Source organism: Aquarana catesbeiana, linkage group LG07 (assembly GCF_042186555.1).
Source record: "Aquarana catesbeiana isolate 2022-GZ linkage group LG07, ASM4218655v1, whole genome shotgun sequence".
Taxonomy (NCBI): domain Eukaryota; kingdom Metazoa; phylum Chordata; class Amphibia; order Anura; family Ranidae; genus Aquarana; species Aquarana catesbeiana.
The window spans coordinates 219,490,126-219,511,150 of NC_133330.1; the positions used below are offsets into that span (position 1 = coordinate 219,490,126).

At 43.6% G+C, this 21,025-nt stretch overlaps 1 protein-coding gene across 3 annotated transcripts in view; it reads right to left on the bottom strand.

Moving 5' to 3' along the window:
- The window catches only part of AXDND1 (axonemal dynein light chain domain containing 1), a 199,763-nt gene that overhangs the window by 85,732 nt on the left and 93,006 nt on the right, over positions 1-21,025 (bottom strand). For all 3 annotated transcript variants that reach the window (XM_073593064.1, XM_073593063.1, XM_073593065.1), the window contains exons 16-19: positions 11,400-11,613; positions 8,829-8,922; positions 4,537-4,754; positions 3,385-3,463 (exon numbers count right to left, since the gene is read on the bottom strand). In XM_073593064.1, coding sequence (XP_073449165.1) covers positions 3,385-3,463; positions 4,537-4,754; positions 8,829-8,922; positions 11,400-11,613 — 605 coding nt within the window. The remainder of the gene's footprint in view (positions 1-3,384; positions 3,464-4,536; positions 4,755-8,828; positions 8,923-11,399; positions 11,614-21,025) is intronic.

Consider the following 21,025-nt stretch of genomic DNA (forward strand, 5'->3'; position numbering starts at 1 on the left):
CTTTTCATCGTATATTCCGACCGTGTGTATGCCCCATCGGACTTTTTCTGTCGAAAATTCTGACGGACTTAGAGAACACGTTCTAAATTTTTCCGACGGAACTAATTACTATCGGAAACCCGCTCGTCTGTATGCTGTTCCGACGCACCAAAAACGACGCATGCTCTGAAGCAAGTACGAGACGGAAGCTATTGGCTATTGAACTTCCTTTTTCTAGTCCCGTCGTACATGTTGTACATCACCTCGTTCTGGACGGTCGGACTTTGGTGTGACCGTGTGTATGCAAGACAGCTTAAGCGGAACTCCGTCAGAAAAACCTTCAGAGTTTATTCCAATGGCAAAACCGGTCGTGTGTACAGGGCATAATAGTTTTAGTGGTATTAGTGGTACACACTAATGCCCTGTACACACGGTCGGATTTTCCGACGGAAAATGTGTGATAGGACCTTGTTGTCGGAAATTCCCACTGTGTGTGGGCTCCATCACACATTTTCCATCGGAATTTCCGACACACAAAGTTTGAGAGCTTGCTATAAAATTTTCCGACAACAAAATCCATTGTCGGAAATTCCGATCGTGTGTACACAAATCCGACAGACAAAGTGCCACGCATGCTCAGAATAAATTAAGAGACGAAAGCTATTGGCTACTGCCCCGTTTATAGTCCCGACGTACGTGCTTTACGTCACCGCGTTTAGAACGATCAAATTTTCCGATAACTTTGTGTGACCGTGTGTATGCAAGACAAGTTTGAGCCAACATCCGTCGGAAAAAATCCATGGACTTTGTTGTCGGAATGTCCGATCAATGTCCGACCGTGTGTACGGGGCATAATAGTTTTTTTTTTCATTCAACCCAGTAGGTTGAATGAAAAAAAACTGATCGCTCTGGTTGGAGCCGCTGTACTAACAATCCAATGTTAGTACAGTGATCTCCCCCACTGAGCTGTTCTATTCTAACAGGGGGATGCGGGGATGTGATGCGCTTTTAGCCATTGGCTGAGAGTGTTAATCGGGGGTCAGTCGGCTGCTGGTTTCCGGCTGACCTGTCGGATGGTTTTTATTGAACATTGTTGTGTACTAGGTATAACTTTATATTTAAAGAAAAAAAGTTAACCTTTTCCAAAATAATTAGAATATTGTCATTGCTAACTTGCTTCATTCTAAAGATGCTAACTTTTATTTTTTTTTGTTAACTGACCATGAACAATTAAATGTTCATGCAGTGGTTTTGCGCAGAGCAGCTCAGATCCTCCTCTTCTCGGGTCCCTCTTCAGTGCTCCTGGCCCCTCCCTCCTTTTGCGTGCCCCCACAGCGAACAGCTTGCTATGGGGGTACCCGAGCCACAGCTCTGTGTATCAATTCAGACACAGAGCCGTGGCCCAGCCCCCTCTCTCTCCTCATTCAGTCCTGGACATCCGAGTCTCTCATGCAACATCGATGGATCGAGATGGAGCTCAGGTAAGTTTGAGGGGGGCTGCTGCACACAGAAGGCTTTTTATCTTAATGCATAAAATGCATTAAGATAAAAAAGCTTCTGCCTTTACAACCACTTTAAATTCTTACTTTTCTTAGGTACTCTGTGTTTCTACTCTCATTGAATTGGTTGACCATTATGTATAGGATGCTCACTCTAGCAGACCTCCTTAAAAATGTGATAGTGTTTAAAGGACAGGAGATAAACGTTCTGTACTATATGGACCAGTGGTTGTAACTTATGAGGAATAGGGGGCCTCAACTGCAGTCCCTAAGAGTACCAGTGGGCTGTAAATAATATTCAGGAAACATAATGTTACAGAAGACTTTAGAACCTGCAGATCCTGTTTGCTACAGGAGATATCAGACCTTGTAGACATGCTGCATGTGTTATTGGAGACTAAAAACCTAATGCAGAAGACAGTTAAGGGACAGGGGACACATTACCTGACATTTATAGAGATTACATTACAGTTCCTTTGCAAATCAATACTCCCACTTACAGTGCCTACAAATGGCCCCATAGCAAGTACCAAAGGGACGCAGGTTGGAGCAACCGGGGTACAGACTACAGTATACAGGTATTGTATATTGTAATGGAAATGTGTAAGTTCTGTATATAATTTTATTCTATTTTGTATGTATTGCACACTGCCCTCACTGTGCACACAGCACTAATGATGTTTTCAGTACATGTTTACGTTCTTTGGAGTCCTGATTAGAATTAGCCTGCCTATGTAACGCCCCTTGTTACCATAAACGTACAATTGTAATATTAGTGTGATACCTACGTAATCATGTGTATAAAAACCTTCAATTGCGTCATAATAAAACAGAACAGTTATTTGGAAAGATGCTGAGCGTATCTTTTGTGTCTGTTCCCTACTGCAGTAGTTATTATTAATTTGGAACCACTAATCAATATAGGATAGGAGTTGCCTATCATCAATTTAACCGAGTCAGCATGGCGAGCTTTGCCTTAGGAGGGGATTCCAGGTGACCCTGAGTATCGGAAACGAGGAGCTTGAGACGATCTGGGAATTTCTGATAATCAGCCGGCTGAGGTAAGCCTTTTGCTTACATTTGAGTTATCAGACTTCCTTAATCGGTAAGGCATTTTCAGGACAAAGGGTACCTATTTTACTCCCCTTAATCGAACTGTATTGATTGGTGGTTATATGTTATGTTGTCACTGTCTATTGTCCATCGGAGTGTTATAGATAAGAAAGGGAAGAATAGTGCTGTTCACAGGTATATGTAGTACATCTGCTAGATAAAGTAGTTTAGAGGCAAGAGGGTATAGGCACATGTAGAGAAGACTGGCCAGTCATTATGGGCATTGAATTAAGTAAGGGAATGAAGGGTAAGAGACCCTTAAAAATGCCCAGCGCAAGAGGAGCGCTATATATGAACCGAAGGTGCGGTTCCGCCTATACTGAGCCCCTAGATTAATGGCTAAGTGGACAGGGATCCACAATGGGTAACTGGGTTACCAAGGTCCACAGGGACTAAGAATCATGCAGAGTAAACAGCTAGAGCAACAGCTATCTATTTGAGCAGGATGGATCAAGGGTGGCATTCTGATGTTAAGTTGTGGGATGAATTTGGGGTCAGGCACTACAACTAGTAAAGTCAAAAAAGAGAAATGAGAGGTAAAACAGAATACTTTATATGTTGTCAGAGAGGGGAGATGGGATGAGCACTCTGGCTGCCCGTCTGATCATAGAAGCTAGATATAAAAGATACCTGAACAAAATAAGGAAAGCAGAACAGTTATTTGGAAAGATGCTGAGCATATCTTTTGTGTCTGTTCCCTACTGCAGTAGTTATTATTAATTTGGAACCACTAATCAATATAGGAGTTGCCTATCATCAATTTAACCGAGTCAGCATATTAATATCTATGTACCTTGATTGTCTGCAGCTGCCTCAGCTCATAACCATCATCTTCACTCTGAGGAATGTACTCCACCATCTCTTGGCAACACCTGAGATACAAAAAATAACTTAATTTGAACCAAAACTCAAATGTTAACTTAAAGTCCAAATCTAGTTTACAATATTTTCTTTAGGTTTGGATAGAGCGAGAAAAGATTAAAATTACTGGCAGATATTTAATACTATGCTAATGTTTAGAATATTTCCTTCCACTTCCTTTTGCCCCATGACTGAGACATATTGAATTGTCATTAAGTCCTTACTGTGGAGATTTCTCATAATTTACTTTACCAGTGACACTCTGGGGGTTATTTACAAAAGGCAAATCCACTTAGCACTGCAAGTGCACTTGGAAGTGCAGTCACTCTAAATCTAAGGGTTAGATCTGAAATGAGTGGAAGCTCTGCTGATTTTATCATCCAATCATGTGCAAGCTAAAATGCTGTTTTTAATTTCCTTCATGTCCCCCTCAGATCTACAGTGACTTTACTTCCAAGTGCACTTGCAGTGCAAAGTGGATTTTCCTTTAGTAAATAACCACCTCTGTGCTAGGGTGTGGAAGAGTGTCAGTAGGACAGGAAGTGGGGGGAAATGTCCCTGATAGGGTCATAGGCAAAAAAGAAAACCTGACAGGAGTATTAACCCATTCCCACAATGTCCACTAAAAAGAGTTTTGACTAGAACCGGGCTTTAAATCTCAGTTTCAACAAGCTTGGCATAGTTTAAAGAAAACAATAGTAAAGTAGCAATACTAAGAATAGGTGATGGAGTCATGATTCTACCACCCAGCTACATGTTCACAGTGTGGCAAAAATGTTGCCATGGTTCGCATTTGGCAGGCAGTACCACCGCCAACCGCAACACATTCAAATTAATGGGGCCTTCCACAACCACTCTGCAACAACAGTAGGTAATGCACTCAGTTGCAGCTTTAAGCTTTCAGTGGTTAAAATGGGTGTGAGGAGGTGAAATATTGCATCAGAGCTGCCTGTCAAATGCCTCTGCCACCGTGCATCACTTTTCAGGGAAGAAGCAATGATGGCCACAAGTATAAATGAGCCCTAAAATTGCAAAAAACACTTAATCGGTCAGTTATTGATAATTTATTCAGATATAAACGTACCTCATGATGTAGGTGGAGAAACTGTTTAATTTTTTAGATAGGTCAAGGGCTTGCTCTTGAACATTCTGCACAGAAACTGTAGAAGCAAAATCTTCCTCACCAAACTCAGTATGTGTAGCAGTATGTGTGGTGTCTGAGGGATCAGAGGAGTAGTCTGGAGATAATAAGATCAGGACATTCACCATGTACTGAACCATTGCTGTGTGAAGGGTTGTTACCTGTAGAAAGATTGATTTTTTTATATATATATATATTCAGTATGTCCCAAATGGTATACCAGTAGGGTACATGAAAAAAAATTACTATAAAGATTGGATTCTAAAAGTTACCTAAGAGTTCTTTTTTATGTGGTTTTACATTATTATAAACTTGCTGTTGTATGTCTTCATATAAAAACACAATAACCAAAATTTCATATAAGATTTAAAAAGTCAAGGTAGTTTGAAAAATTGAGTTTTCGACTTACCACCTGAGGGGTAGGCAACACAGCAAACAATGCTAACAGGACCACATAACAAAAAAGTCAAGAAAAAGCTCAACAGAACTCTCAGAGCAGCTTGCATTATGTCTGAAACTGGCATCAGAGAGGACCTGAACATTTCCCTAGTAAAACCTAACATGTGACCAGAAGACCAGGTTGCAGCCTTGCAAATCTGAGAAACAGATGTCCGATACTGAAAAGCCCATGAAGCACTAATGGGTCTGGTACATTGCAACTCAACAAGGAAAAGAGGAACCCTTTGGGAATCCTTTATACAATAGGTTTGAATGATTGCTTGTCTAATCCTCCTGGCAATGGTGGAGTGAGATGCAGGGAGCTTCCTGCGGAAACCTTCAGGAAGGACAAAGAAAGGTTCCAATTGCTGAAAAGAGGCAGATTCTCACAGCATGTACCAGGTTGAGGCAAAAGAGGGAATATTCCTTGGGATATTTTGGGGTAGAAAATATAGAGGAAAGGTCATGACCTGGGCTTCAACAGTCATGTCATTAAAACTAGCGGCCAAGAAGCAGGATTTGAGCCACCAGGCCTATGGAAAGAAGATCTGGAGGATCTGAAAAAGCATATGGAGAGTCCTCCAGGAATCTAAATTTGCCTGGGTACCTCATCCTCCTGGACCAGTCCAGTGCAATGAGATGCATCCCCAATTTATAGGTAGGCCACACTGAGCTCTAATCCAATAAGCATCCACTGTAAGCAAAACAGCTCCTCACACTGCCTCCTACAATGCATACAGTATGTATCTCCTGCATAAATATAAAGCTAAACTGAAACAGAAGCTCAACGTAGTGTAATCCTGTCTTTATTTAAAGATAAAATCATTTGCTATTTTTAAACTCACATGTATAAAGTGCACCAAACTGTAGAAGACTGTATCAGGCATTATCATGGTTGCCAAATATACCACATCTAATGGTGTAAATAACATGGCAAACTTGACTGTCATCTCTTCAACCCAGAGTGCTAGTGGCTTCATGCAGCATTCATGGCAAGGTCACAAGTCCTGCCCAACAGGTATTGACATTAGGTCTTCATCAGGCCCCACAGTCATGTAGTACCCTTTCTAAGGATCACTAGCACAGGCTGATTTTGTTTTGTTTGTTATACAGTTTAAAGTGAACAATAGTTCCACACACAGTGAATTTTACCTTTTCCATATATGCAGAGGAAGAATACATTAAAATAGGACTAAGAGGCAAAACTTGTTTTCATTTTGGATAGAGAAGGGGGGTAATAACCCTAGTCAGCTTTATTGCCATCTGTGTCTCATTGGGGAGACTTCCCTTCAATTCCTGTGCCATAGTCAAAAACAGAAAGAGAGAGGAAGTCCCTCCAAAGTGAGGAAATCCCTGGTTGTCACCTTGTAATAATCCACATTCCCATCGCACATGTTCCTGGAGAAAGCTCTAGGATATTGGGTGCTGTAGCAACCACCAGCTGGAGACTGGATTATAAAGCTACAATGAAGATATTTTCCAAAACACCACGGATCTGACAAAGTTGAGTCCAATGGTTTTTATTGAAGCATGATCACATCACAAAAAAGAAAATACATGGTTTAGGGGGTCTATTACAAACTGAAAGCTGTAAGTGAAAAATGAAAACTTTCAGATTTTTTTGAGAAATTTGGTTATTTACATTTTTGCGTACGTTCAATTTTCACCATTTTGCAAAAAGGCGTAGTTTAAAAATTACAATTATTTGTTATTTATTAACTCAGTACAGGTTAAGCTTTTATATTTAGAGGGAATTTTGTAAAATTTACTGTGTTTATATATGCCAATAATGATTTTAGAGAATTTTTAGAGAATATATTATTTTGATAAACATTTGCGCAAATATCACAGGGTGTTAAAATCAGTAGCACCTTCTTTTTATTCTACAGGTCATGTGCTTTCAGAAAATATATGGTTTGGGGGGAAAAATAAAAAAGCAATGGAAAAATTGCAAAAATGGTCCGGCCAGCTAAGTTTAAAAGTGCAGCACAGGGCCTGGCAGCGAAAAGGTAAAGTAATCCAGCTGTTTATATGGATATATTAGTGTGATATGCCTGTTTGCATTTACTGGCTTTTTGGTGTGACTGATGATGTCACACCTGTCAAGGGGTGGGTGGTTCTTTGTTCTTTGTCTCTTTTGATTGGTGGATGTTTATTTAAATAATCTGCACTGTTACTTTACATTTATCACATGCCTAATGAAGGGGTCCTGCGTGACTTTTTTGTGATGTGATCATGCTTCAATAAAAACTGTTTGGACTCAACTTGAAGATCAGTGGTGTGCTGGCATATATCTTCATTGTGGTTGTCACCTTGGTCACCAGAACTATTGTCCCCATTGTAAGTTTTCCCCTCTATTCCCATTCTGGTGACAACCCAAAATTTGTGACTTTCTTTCACATTCCCTCTCAGTAATAACAGTAAACAAGACAAATAGAGAGTGTTAATCTCCCTAACAGGGGCACAGACAGCAATAAAAACCTGACAGGTGTTCTAATCCTTGCCAACTTTATCCAAAACTAAAACAAAATGTTCCCTTTAGTTATACTTGAAAAAAATACATCTTGATCCGGTCATGAAAGTCCTTGTTCAAGCACTTTATGGTATAGGGTGACAACTGTTTGCATTTCCAATTCTTCTCCTGCATTGTCACCTCTCACACACGCTTCCAACAAAGACTGCAACTCACCATGCCAACACACACTGCACAATCATGGTCCACTATTAACCACTTCCCTACCCAGCCATAGTCATATGACGTCCTGGGATGGGATCTCCCATCCTGGGTGGACGTCATATGACGTCCTGGGATTCCCGGCCGTCTAGGGGGCGCGCGCGCGCCCGCCGCGTTGCTCGGGACCCGGTGCGTGTGCCCGGCGGCCGCGATGTCCGCCGGGCACACGCGATTGCCCGTTAACCGGGCTGGACCGTGGATCTGTGTGTGTAAACACACAGATCCACAGACTGTCAGGTGAGAGGAGACCGATCTGTGTTCCCAGAACGGAGGAACACTGATCGGTCTCCTCCCCCGTCCCCTCCCCCTACAGTTAGAAGCATTCCCTAGGAAACATATTAACCCCTCCCCGCCCCCTAGTGGTTAACCCCTTCACTGCCTGTCACATTTACACAGTAATCAATGCAATTTTATAGCATTGATCTCTGTATAAATGTGAATGGTCCCAAAAATGTGTCAAAAGTGTCCGATGTGTCCACCATAATGTCGCAGTCACGAAAAAAAATTGCGATCGCCGCTAAAAAAAAAAAATATATATATTTTTTTTTTAAATGCCATAAATCTATCCTGTATTTTGTAGACACTATAACTTTTGCGCAAACCAATCAATATACGCTTATTGCGATTTTTTTTTTTTACCAAAAATATGTAGAAGAATACGTATCGGCCGAAACTGAGGAAAAAATTTGTTTTTTAAAAAAAAAATTGGGATATTTATTATAGCAAAAAGTAAAAAATATTGTGTTTTTTCCAAAATTGTCACTCTTCTTTTGCTTATAGCGCAAAAAATAAAAACCGCAGAGGCGATCAAATACCACCAAAAGAAAGCTCTATTTGTGGGGAAAAAAGGACGTCAATTTTTTTTGGGTACAACGTCGCATGACCGCGCAATTGTCGTTTAAAGTGCGACAGCGCTGAAAACTAAAAATTGGCCAGGGAAGGAAGGGGGTGAAAATGCCCTGTATTGAACCGGTTAAGAAATGCTCTCTGAGAAATGCCATTCAGCCATGGTTGGAGTGTATACATTTTTACAACAAAATTTCTAAAAAATAACCCTACAAACCTGCTGGTTAAGCTGCACATTGTCCCTCTCTGTCCCACTTGTGATATTTAGAACCCAGTGCTGCAACATCTTAAAGACATCTTCAGGTTCCAACCTGTGAGTAATGCATACATTCATAGAATGAGTATTCACATGCGGCACAGCTATATACTTGATAACAGTGGTAGTAGATGCTAAAAGCAGCAAATGGATGGCACTGTCCAATATTCACTCAAAATCCATGTCAATAGCACAACCATCCTTATAAATGCTTTTTAAGTAGTAAAGTAGAAGAATCATCAGAGAAAGGGATGTATGCTCATATACCATCAATTTCAGGGACCTTATCAGGCCTATTTTTAAGGTTCAGATATCCTTAATTATGAACACAACTTGCCCCAAATATATATACATTTTTTGGAAATCTTTTTATTTGCATATAAAATCTTACAAGGCACACAAACATACATCAACTCAACATTATCTTGACACAGCTCCAGCATTAGATCAACGCAGGGGTCCCAGTAAGGCAGTACAGTGCAATAAAACATCAGGGAATACACAGGTGTGTGGCAAGGTAAAACAAATAACTAATATGGCTCGTGCTCAAGAGATAAAATGTCTGTGCGATAGCCCTCAGGTGAGATGGAACACAATGAAGGTTAATCTAAAATTTACCCTAAAAGGGGGTATATGGGATGCCTAGTGGACCTCTTAGTCAGTTGTTGCAGTAGAAGGTTCTGCTAACCATTTAGCCCACACTCTATCATATTTTTTTTGGGCAGCCTCTATGTAGATAAGTGTCCTTCTAAAGAGGCAACACATTATTTACATGCTTTTTCTAAATGCCCCAAATATTTTATTATCAACAGCAAATAGAAAAACAATAACATTGTCACAATGACATGAACAAGGAGCAGCATTTGATGCAAGTTGTGATCTGCATTGAGTTAACTTATAAAAAAAGCATATTAGGCGTGGCATAAAAATACAAAGCTTCTACCAGTACATGCTCACTTGCTTAAGCCTATGTGCAACAATGGTTGTTAATCTCATTGTGATGTCAAATGTTAATTGCTTTTGGCATTCTGTTGGTTGAGAATTGGTTAAAAATTCACAGGGTTCCTATATTTTAGGTATGGCAAAAATTATGATGCTTCTGCTAGTACATGCTGAAAATACTGCACTACCCCAGTGACTTGCAGCATGCACCCTGTGCATGATTGTTGAAATCATGATGTCAAATGTGAATTGCTATTGACATTCTGCTGCCTGGGAAATATTCACAGGAATCTTGTATCATCAAGGATGTCTGAAACGTGATAATAAGACCCTGCTGATGGTTTGAAATATTGGTGATGTGTGATATACACTTTAATGATATGTATTTATGCAATTGTTGTACTTGGGGGATGCAATAAATTAAAGTGGTTGTAAGGGCATGCAATATAAAACAAAGGCACCATAGTAATGTGCTCACACCTTCCAATTGAATCTATGTTTTTTTACCTTTCAATTCTTTTTTCCTGTGCCTGTATGAGCCCTGTAAACATTGGATATGAGTGTGCGGGTCTCAATGCCAAAGCTCGGGAGGCGGAGTTGTGCTCCTCCCAGCAAGCAGAGCCACGCATCTTAGCCTCGTGCACGGACATAGAAAAGTGTGCGCAGGGCTGACCATGCCCCTCACAAGTACCATCCAATCAGAACTCGGGTAAGGCACCACATAACTTCACCATGCCCAATCATGCTGAGGCTTGGAGCAGCCAATCCTGGGAGAGCTTGAGGAGAAAGAAGAAGTGATTTTCTGCTGGAGTCCTGGACACACTCCCCCTGCTCTCATGCTCATGCATCAGAGAAATACGTCAGATGTCAGTCACAACAGCAGGGGTGTCGTGACACAAATTTTTCTCATGTGTCGGCTTTCTCATTGCTGGATTAACTGTTTGTGGCAAGACTGGGCACATATGACTTGACATCCTTTACTGTACCAGGTAGAAAGCTTAATTTTTTTTTTCAGGTTTACAACCACTTTAACTCTTATAAACACAGTTAAACTGGGAATTTGTAGATTTGTTAAGCATATACTTCTCTTCAGGCCCCCATTTATATCTGCATGCCATGCTTATGCATAGTTTTTCATGCTTCTTTTGCGTGTTTGTTGCGTGACAGCCCTACATGCGACAAAAAGTGCCAAAGTAGCTCTTGTGCCCTTTTTAGGCCATGAACCTTGTGCATTTGCTAGTCTTGTTTGGGCTGTCATTAAGAATTAAGGGCATTGCAAGCAAGTTGCAAGATTTAGCATGGGTTTCTGCCCTGGTATCTTATATGTAAATATTTATAGGCATTTAAAAACATGTCTATGTTCTCTATGATTCAGTATTTGATACTACCAATCTCCAACCTCCCCCTCCCCATGTGTTTTCCCCCAGCATACCATATTCACATATACAAATCAGGGCATTTACATGAATAGTATGGGCATTTGTTTAAAATAATTTGCTAAAGTAACAAAAATGTAAGCGCTTTGTAATAAAGACTTTAAATTGCGATCAATTTTTGCACACAAAATCTAAAAATTTAACATTTTCATACTTATCATTTTGGTTTAAAATGGGTTTCTCCTCTGAATATGGACTCCCAATTATTTCCAATAGTCTTTCTGCTTGAGCAATCCATTCAGGTAGAAGATGATATAAGTTTGACCAGTCAGATTCTTTTGTCTCACTGGGGGCATATTTAAATCCATACATTGGCACAGACCAGTTTTCCAAGCTGCTTGAAAATGCCATGAGACCTCTGGCAACTCCTGTCAAAATGAAAAAATATTAGGAACAAGGCCTCCAATAAACTACCCCTTTCTACATTAGTGTCATCCCTAGTCCTTTCTACATTAGTGATGTCCTTAGTCCTATCTAATTTAGCGATGTACCAACTCTGTCTATGTATATATTACAGTGAACCTGAGGCCATGTCATGTGCATTCAGATATTTACACGTAGTGCTGGTAGATTTTTAATCTACCGCTGATAGGTAAATCTTGTGGGTTACTTGTTAGATGAAGTTAGATTTGCCTCTGTTCCAGCTTGGCTGAGTTGCGTGTAGTTCCACACTGTGCCGGTGGGTGTCGTTGTCACCATGGGCTGGTGTTGGAAAGGCAACGTGTTGAAGCGTATGAGTGCTCCTCTGTCCCGGAGACAACTCGGTGGAGGTGGTCCTCTGAGTTGCATTCTGGGAGAGGGTATTTATGGGACAGACGCCATGTTTAGGGGTTCGCTTTCAGCCACCTGCTGGCCCTCCTGACCTACAGGTTTGTGTTAAGTGTACCACCTCGTGGTCCTCCGTTCCGGAGGCCCACGTTGCTGCGGCTTGTGGGTGGGCCCAGAAGCCTGTCTGGGGCCTACCACAGCAGCAGAGGAATGGTCCTGAGCTGTCTATCCTGAGTGAAGAAGCTGCACAACCGAGGAGATCCCAGGGGAGGACCCGTCATGGAAGGATCATGCAGAGTGCTGGTCTGGAGAGGGGCCTGGTGACTCGGTTGGAGGACGTATCCTGAAGTAATCTTACTGCATAGTACTGCCGGGTTGGCTTAAAGGTTCAAGTACTGTGCCTGACATTCATCGCAAACCAATACATCCTGTGGCAGAGGATCGTACGGGTTTTATTCCAAACAAGTCTGTGGCAGAGACTTTTGTTCGTGCTGCGTACTGGCTGCTAGGCAAGTGAGAGAGGCCTATCCAGGCGGGCAAAGATTGAATTCCACAAGGGCAGTGCATTCAACTACAAGTGTTCAATTCCAAAGAATGTTCTAAAGAATACAAAGGAAAGGTATTTGAGCTTCCCTGCAACTTTCCTTCTGCCTCTTTCCTGCTACTTCCTTTATTACTTGTTCATTAAAGCATTGGAAAATATACTCAAGTGTTTGGTGCCTACATCATCCAGAGGTAAACTCAACGGGACCCTAGACCCGGTGCTGGTGAAACAGAGGTATCGAGAGCGAAGGTAACAGCCCGATTTAAACCAGCAGCTCCACCGAGAGTCAGTGCTACATACATATTCTTAACAAATAGCAAAAAAGCTTTAAAACAAGCCCTCATTGACATCTGCAGGTGGTGTAGAGCAAATTATCCTCCAGGTTTATAGCAAAGGCATTAAAACTGCAGCACATTTCCACTGGCTTCCTCTGGTAGTAGGGACTTAGCATGCTGCAAGCATTTAAATGTACACAAACTGCAGATGTTGTGAAGTGTCCAGAAACTAATTTCAACCAGACTTTAGAGTGATCTTTGAGAAATTACTCCACAATGCCTGCATTTGCAGAGGTCAGCGAGGACTTGATGCTTTTTGAGAATATATAACTTTAAAGTGGAGCTCCATCCACAAAGGGAAGTTCCGCTTGTTCACACCCTCCCCGTTTCCACTGCCACATTTGCCACTTTTTTGGGGGGAGGGGGGAGCGGTACCTGGTTTTGACAGGTACCTGCTCCCACTTCTGGGTAAGATCTCCATGTCAATCTACAAGCATTTCTGGCCCCTCCTTCTTCCCCCCCGCTGCCTGGGACACTCACAGTTCCCAGAAGATGGCGGGACCATTCAGAAAGTGCAGCGTGACTCACGCATGCACAGTAGGAAACCGGCTGTCAAGCCTGCAGGCTTCACTGACGGTTTTGCTTACTTACAATGCCGGTGCCTGCACCCGAAGCCGATTAAAGAGGAGCTCTAGTCTGGGATCAATGTCCATCACCACAGGTTTACTAAAGGAGAGAACACTTATTTAAATGCAAATTCCTCAAGGCAATGGGCAAAGAGTCTTCCCTTTGCCCCATTGCCATGAGGAATTTGCAGTGATTCCCTGCTGTGTTTCTGGGCAGAGCAGTATGGAGGCTGTTCTGAGAGTACTGGGTGCACATCAGGCTGCTAATTGACCACTCTCCCTTGCACCTCAGAGGGAGAGAGGCAAAATGACAGACATTCTGGGACATTGGAGGGTGTCATGGATTCTGATAGAGCTTGCTGTCTGATCAAGGGGGAAGGAAGTTGCAGACAGAGACTGAGACCAAGAAGTTGGTGAGAGGCCACTGGCAAAATACACATTACACTTTGCCAAAAGAGGGACAATGTTGCCTGCAAGTATCACCAGTGACGTTAGTAGAGCTAACAGGAAGCCGAGTCAGTGTCATCATCGGTGCTTAAATGGAAACTATCTTGCTTGCTCCAAAATAACAGTTGGGTCCCAACAGCTGGTCAACAAAAGAAAATATATTACAGACTGCTGAACTGTTACAGTGGTGCAATTCTCCTTAGTTATGACTGCCCCAATATAAGGTTTAGGAGAAGTTGCACTTTACACTCATTGCTTGTTTTTACAGTATATTTATTTCTACTGTCCACCTATTTCAAATATATTCATTGCAATAGTTTAACCATTGTTGTCATGTCATATCATATCTTTTTTGCAACCAGGGTACTGCATGTACAATACATCTGCAATAAATATTCCCCACCCAGCCAGGTGTGTCAGAGCGTGTGGTGCTATCTGCAGAGTCATGGGCACAGGAACAGTGACCTAATACATCCTCTGGACCAAATCCTTAGGTGAAGTCCCTTAGCTAGCACCAAAGATACTTGAGATTAGGTCCCCAGCTCGACCACAGCTGGGACCACAATGTTTATCTGCAAACTCCAGCATAACTGCCTCAAAGGGGCCCACAGCCCCTGAGGATGTGGAACTTCTCCCACGAGACAAAGGGCTGCTCCAGACCCCAGACTGTTTATTTTCTCCCCAGCCACCTACTGGACATACCTCCCCAGGGATTGGTTGAAGCACAATAAATATTCAAGCTGCCCATTTGACTCTCCCAGCCCTATGTTCTGGAAACTTTCAGAAGACAGGGGGAGGTGGTCAAACATGCAACCTGTGAGATCTATAACACCCAAAGAGATCAAAAGCTGCTTCAATGATTATAGACGAGCCAAAAATAACTAAATTTGCCTGACATCCTAGCAGCCTATCTAGGAGGGTGCTACACACATGTAAGGATTTGGGGTCTTTGTATTATTTAAGGTTGTGCCTTATTTTTTTAAAGGGTTTGATAGGGAGTGCTGTACAATCTATTTTGATTTTATATATATATATATATATATATATATATATATATATATATATACATACACACAGTATGTTTGATGGGTGAATCAAATTTTGAGCTGGTGAGCTCTGAATAAGGGGATGGGATATATAGAGCTGTGTGGGGATATTAGTATTTATAATTTTGTTTTATTTAGTGACAATATATGGGCTGATGGAACAGGGAACAAATTTCATAGATGGGACTTTAAAGTAGTTTTTAAACCCTCACATATACCCAGTGAAGTGAATAGCTTCTGGTGATACACAGAGATTAAACAAATCCTCCTACATAGGTTTTACTTGTTTAAATCAGCGTTACACCCATTTAATAGTCAGCAGCTACAAAAAGTGTAGCTGCTGACTTTTAATAAATCAGACACTCACCTGTCCCACAGTCCAGCGATGCGGGCATACGAAGCCCCGCTCCTTTCCCCCTCCTCTCTGCGGCGCCGGCATTCTAACTGTGGGCACCCGGCTGTGACTTCACAGCCAGGCACACACCGCACGCTGTGAATGGCTGGGCAATCTTCAGGGAGCTGTGACGTGTCCCAGAAGATTGCAGGGAGGGAGGGGGGAGAGGAAGTGGGAGCTGGGTGCCTGTCAAAACAGGGTACCCGCTCCCCCACCAAAAAATGACATGCCAATTGTGGCATGTCAGGGGGTCACCAGAACTTAAAGCGGAAATTCCATTTTTGGGTGGAACTCCGCTTTAACTGCAGTTTTCTCTTCTCTAAGACCCTTAAGGCTCCATGCACGCTGGCTCAAAAATCGCTGCTTCTACTGGAGTTTTGTGTTTTTCCTGTAGAAGCAGCTCAATGTTATCCTATGTGTCCATGCACATTAGGACGATTAGAGGCATATTTTGAGCTCACCGTTTAGAGGCAGGAAAAAACCCTTCTGGTTTGCGTTTCTGATTGAAGCTTTATTGCATAAAACTCTTCTAAGCTATGTACCAAAAACGCTCTTTGAACGTTATTTTCTGCCAATTGCACTGGTATTTTTTTGAGCCCAGTGTGCATGGAGCCTCAAAGTGATAAAATCCTTATGCATCTGTGAGTAGTAGTAGAGAAGGAAGTGAAGAACTGCAGTTCCAGCTCTGAGACACTGTGTGAGAGCTGATTGGAGGAAAGGGACGCACCCCTCCTCCACATAGGCTGAGTAACAAAGGAACATGCAGAGCTGAATTCTGAATAGACAAGCTGTTATCTCATGTGTTGGAAAACTTCTCAGAAGTGACTCATGCTGATAACGGAGGAAGGAAGATCCAGTGAGAGACGACGTTTAGAGCTTTGGAGAGAAACAAGAAAAAATTCTACAGATATGTGTGCTTAGTTCAAATTTAATGACTGGGGTTTACAACCACTTTAAGTCTGATATTTTTCGTAGCCAGCCAAACCTTGTTCCCGGGTTCAAGACTGGAGTCTCCTGCCAATGCCAATCTGCAAATCTCTTGTGTCTAGCAGCAGATAGCTGAAACGATTTTGGACTTTTAAATTAAAATTTGATTCATATTCTTCTGTAAAACATCCAGGGCATTATGGGCGAACTCTGCTGACGGCAGAAGGGAGTTGCCCTGATGGGCTAAGCTAATAAGAATTGCTCAAGAAATTAGTTTGTTCCATTTGTATGATCCATGTAGATTGTGTTCTGATGAGGCGAACCTTCCAAGAGGTATTTTCACTGTTCTACAGGCATTTTTACAGCAAGTATTTCTCGATCCCTAATGAAGTAGTTTCTCTCTGCTGGGGAAATCGTTTTTGAGAAAAAGGCACATGGATGTCTAGCTCCAATAGGAGACTGAAAAAGGACTGCTCCCACTAATGTTTCAAAAAAGAAAAAGGACTATTCCAACTCCTACACAGGAGGCATCAACCTCAATGGAGAAAGGCATGGTGATGTCCAGCCTCAAGAGAGGAGGGCCAGAAAGGAGGGTTGTTTTAGCATGTAAAACATTTATATTGTTTCGGTGGCCAGTTCTTGGGATTGACATTCTTCAGAATAAGGGCTGTAATAGGGGCCACAACACGATAATAGCATGGATCCAGGAGGCGTTGGGTAGCTTTAAGGCTGCTAGGCAAGGGTCAGTTGGTAATGGCAGTAACCTTTTCAGGATCTATTGAGAGTCTATCCTTAGAGACAATATAGCGCAGGAAGAGTACTTGTGAGAGTTCAAAGAGACACTTTTCAACCTGAGCATAGAGCCCTATGTGCCAAAGGCGCTGTACAGACATAAAGAAGGTTAAAAAAAGACCTCATTTACAAAATACTGGAAAACTGCAGGTGCATTGCACAGGCCAAATGACATACCTTGTATTGAATGCAGTTTCCCACTCATCACCTTTCCTTTATCCTTTAGCCCTGTAAATTTAGTTTTGTGAGATTCTCAAACAGTTCTGAAACGAGTGGCAATGGGCATTGGTTCTTTATTGCGATTGTGCAAGCTGTCTTTCGTCTCAACAAAGAAGAACCCTGCTCTGGTGGGGGAAGTGGATTTCCAAATAAATCCCTTCTCAAGGTTTTCAGTAATGCATTCGGACATGTCCTTGGTCTCGGAAAGGCTGAGAGGGTATAACCGACCTTTGAGAACACTGGCGCCAAAAACAAAATCAAAGGCACAGTCATAGGGCTTGTGGAGTAGAAGCTGATCTGCCTTACACTTGGAAAAAACAAAATCGGCATATTGAGCAGGAGGAATGAGACTTACGGTCTCGGAAGATGCTAAATAACTGTTTTAAATGGAATCAACTTGGCATCTGCTATGATAGAATAGACTCCAAGTGAAAAGGTGAGAGGAGGTCCAACCAAACACTGGGGATTGCCGTTGAAGCCATGGGAGACACTGTCAGAGAGCTTACCTGATTGGGCGTCGTCGCTCACCAGGGCGCGTTGGTGCGCGTGTTCCTGCGGGTGCTCGGGCTCCTGCTTCTATGGGCACTGGTGTTGGCATGCCGGCTGGCCGTGGCGGACGCGGTGGTGCCCGGGCACGTACGCGTGTTCGCATTATGGGCGTTCGCCTATGGGCGCTGCTATGCGTCTGCCTGGTGGCGCTAGTGTGCGCGCGCTGTCCGGGGGCGCGCTCGGGCGCGTGCGGGTGCGCGGGCACCTGTGTGTAATGGCGCATGCACGAACGCGGCGTTTGGCGCCAATCAGCCTATTTAGGCTTGCTTCTCCCTCTGATCAGTGCTGCCTGATCAACAGCTCCGTGCCTAGTTCCTGTTTCCTGTTCCTAGTTCCAGTGATTCCTGTATTCCTGATCTGTTCACGACCCGGCTTGCCTTCTGGACTCTCCTGACCTCCGCCTGCATTTGACCCCGGCCTGTTTTTGACCTCGCTTCTGCCTGCTCCTTCTGTACCTCTGCTGCACGCCTGTTGCCAAACCCAGCCTGTGCATTAACCTGTCTCCAGCTTCTGCTCAGCATCTGTTGCCTGTACCGCTGACTATCATCTGCTGTTTGAAGACTGCTAGCCTCCGGATCATGGACTCCTGCACAGGCTCTCATACCACTCCGCACTCGTGGGCCTCCTGTCTGCTTTACCAGGGGCCGCAAGTCGGATACGTAAGGGAGCCTACCCTCTGCCCAAGTGGGCTCTCTGGTCTGGTAAGTGAGAGACCTGACAGTATCAGGCAGCCATGACCGAGTCCGGGCAGGGGGCCTCCCCCATGGATGAACTTTGTAGGCACCTCGCGGGCCTTACCCAAGCAGTCAAGAGCCTACAAGAAGGCTACACCAGATTAGAGGGTCAGGTCCAAGCCCTCTCAGCAGCTCCTCCCCCCCAGGGGGCGCCATCTGCCGGACTCTCCTCAGCACTCTCCCTAGTAATGCTCCCTCCGGAACCCAGGGTACCCATACCTGAAAAATTTACCGGAGATCGTCGCAAATACCGGGCCTTCCGTAACACCTGTGAGCTCTATTTTGCGCTACAGCCTCGCACGATCTCTCTGGACGCCACTAAAGTGGGATTTGTCATTGCACTGCTGTCCGGCAAGACCCAGACTTGGGCTCATCATCTACTGGAGCAGAAGTCCAGATCCTTGGATACCCTGGACGCTTTTTTGCTGGCAATGTCCCAGTTGTACGAGGACCCTCAACTTACTACTACTGCTGAGGCAGCCCTGCATTCCCTGCAGCAAGGCCGCAGAGCGACCGAAGACTACGCAGTTGAGTTTCGTCATTGGAGCTCTGATACAGAGTGGAACGACGCTGCCTTGCATCATCAATTTCGGATGGGGTTATCTGATCCCCTTAAGGATGAACTGGCACGTGTTGGGATACCCCAGACTCTGGATGAACTCATTAACCTATCTATTCAAATTGACCGTCGTCTTAGAGAAAGACGCTCTGAGAGGTCCTCGGGTCACCCTCGTCCTATTTGGATGCTCCCTAGAGTTCCCAGTCCTCCCAACCAATTGCCTCTCTCCTCTACTTCAGCCATGGAAGCACCCAAACCCATGCAACTTGGTCTGCTCCGGCCATCCCTTACCCCGGAAGAGAAGATGCGCAGACGTACTCACAACTTATGCCTGTACTGCGGGGAACAAGGGCATTTTGTGAGGACCTGCCCTAACAAGATACATAAGTGTCTGACGTCTTCTTCCACGTGTGCATCTGTTTTGCCCAAACCTGGTAACCATTTGACTATCTCTACAGCTTCCCGGAAAGAACATCCCGGTGTCGGTCATTATTGACTCTGGAGCATGCAGTGGCTTCATCGATCAAACCTTTGTCAATAATCATGCCATTCCTCTTCAACCTAAGACCCAGGGTCTTGCAGTATTCCTAGCTGATGGCTCTACCCTTAGTTCTGGTCCAGTCACCTGTGAGACTGTTCCACTACTGGCCACCATAGGCCCGGAACATCAGGAACTTTTACGTTTGGATGTCATCTCCTCCCCTCTCTTCCCAATCATTCTCGGAATGCCCTGGCTACAGGCACATAACCCCAACATTGACTGGTCCAAAGGAAAAATCCAATTCTTATCTGATTACTGCAGGCAACATTGCTTACGTGGGACCTCCGTGATACTGACTCAATGTCTTTGTTTGGAATCAGATACCAAGCCTTGCCAATCCCTTCCCGAGGCCTATCGGGACTTCCAGGATGTCTTCAGTAAGAAGGGGGCAGAGACTCTTCCAGTTCACAGGCCTTATGACTGCCCAATAGAACTTTTACCTGGAACCGAAGTTCCCTTTGGGAGCATTTTTCCACTAACTGAGCAGGAGCTGGGCACCTTAAAAAATTATATTGATGAGAATTTAAAAAAAGGGTTTATCTGCCCTTCCACGTCTCCAGCTGGTGCAGGCATCTTCTTCGTGGAGAAGAAGGACCACACCCTACGTCCCTGTATCGACTACTGGGAATTAAACAAAATCACTGTAAAGAACAGATACACGTTACCTTTAGTACTCGAGTTATTCCAAAGACTGGGAACCGCAAGAGTTTTCACCAAGCTGGATCTCCGCGGGGCGTACAACTTAATCTGCATAAGAGAAGGGGATGAGTGGAAAACAGCTTTTCATACTCGTTTTGGGCACTACGAGTATCTTGTCATGCCCTTTGGCCTGTGTAATGCGCCAGCCACCTTTCAACACTTTGTCAACGACGTATTCCGTGACTACCTAGACCTCTATGTCATAGTCTATCTGGATGATATTCTGATTTTCTCCGCTTCTCTGACTGACCACCGCAGGCATGTGCGAAATGTTCTCACTCGGCTCAGGCAACATGGGCTCTATGCAAAACTTGAGAAATGTGAATTTGAGCTTCAATGCATTCAGTTTCTGGGCCTGATCATCTCCCCTGAGGGCATCAAGATGGATCCCCAAAAGGTATCTGCTATCCTGGACTGGCCTGCACCTATTGATAAGAAAGGGGTACAACGTTTTATTGGCTTTGCCAACTTCTATAGAAAATTCATTAAAGGGTTTTCCTTGATAATCACTCCCATTACTGAATTTACCAGACAAGGAAGTCGGTTTTATTGGACTCCTAAGGCGCAGTCGGCCTTCGAGGAACTCAAGGCTCTATTTACCTCAGCCACCATTTTAAAACACCCCAACCCAGCTCTACCATTTGTGTTAGAAGTTGACAC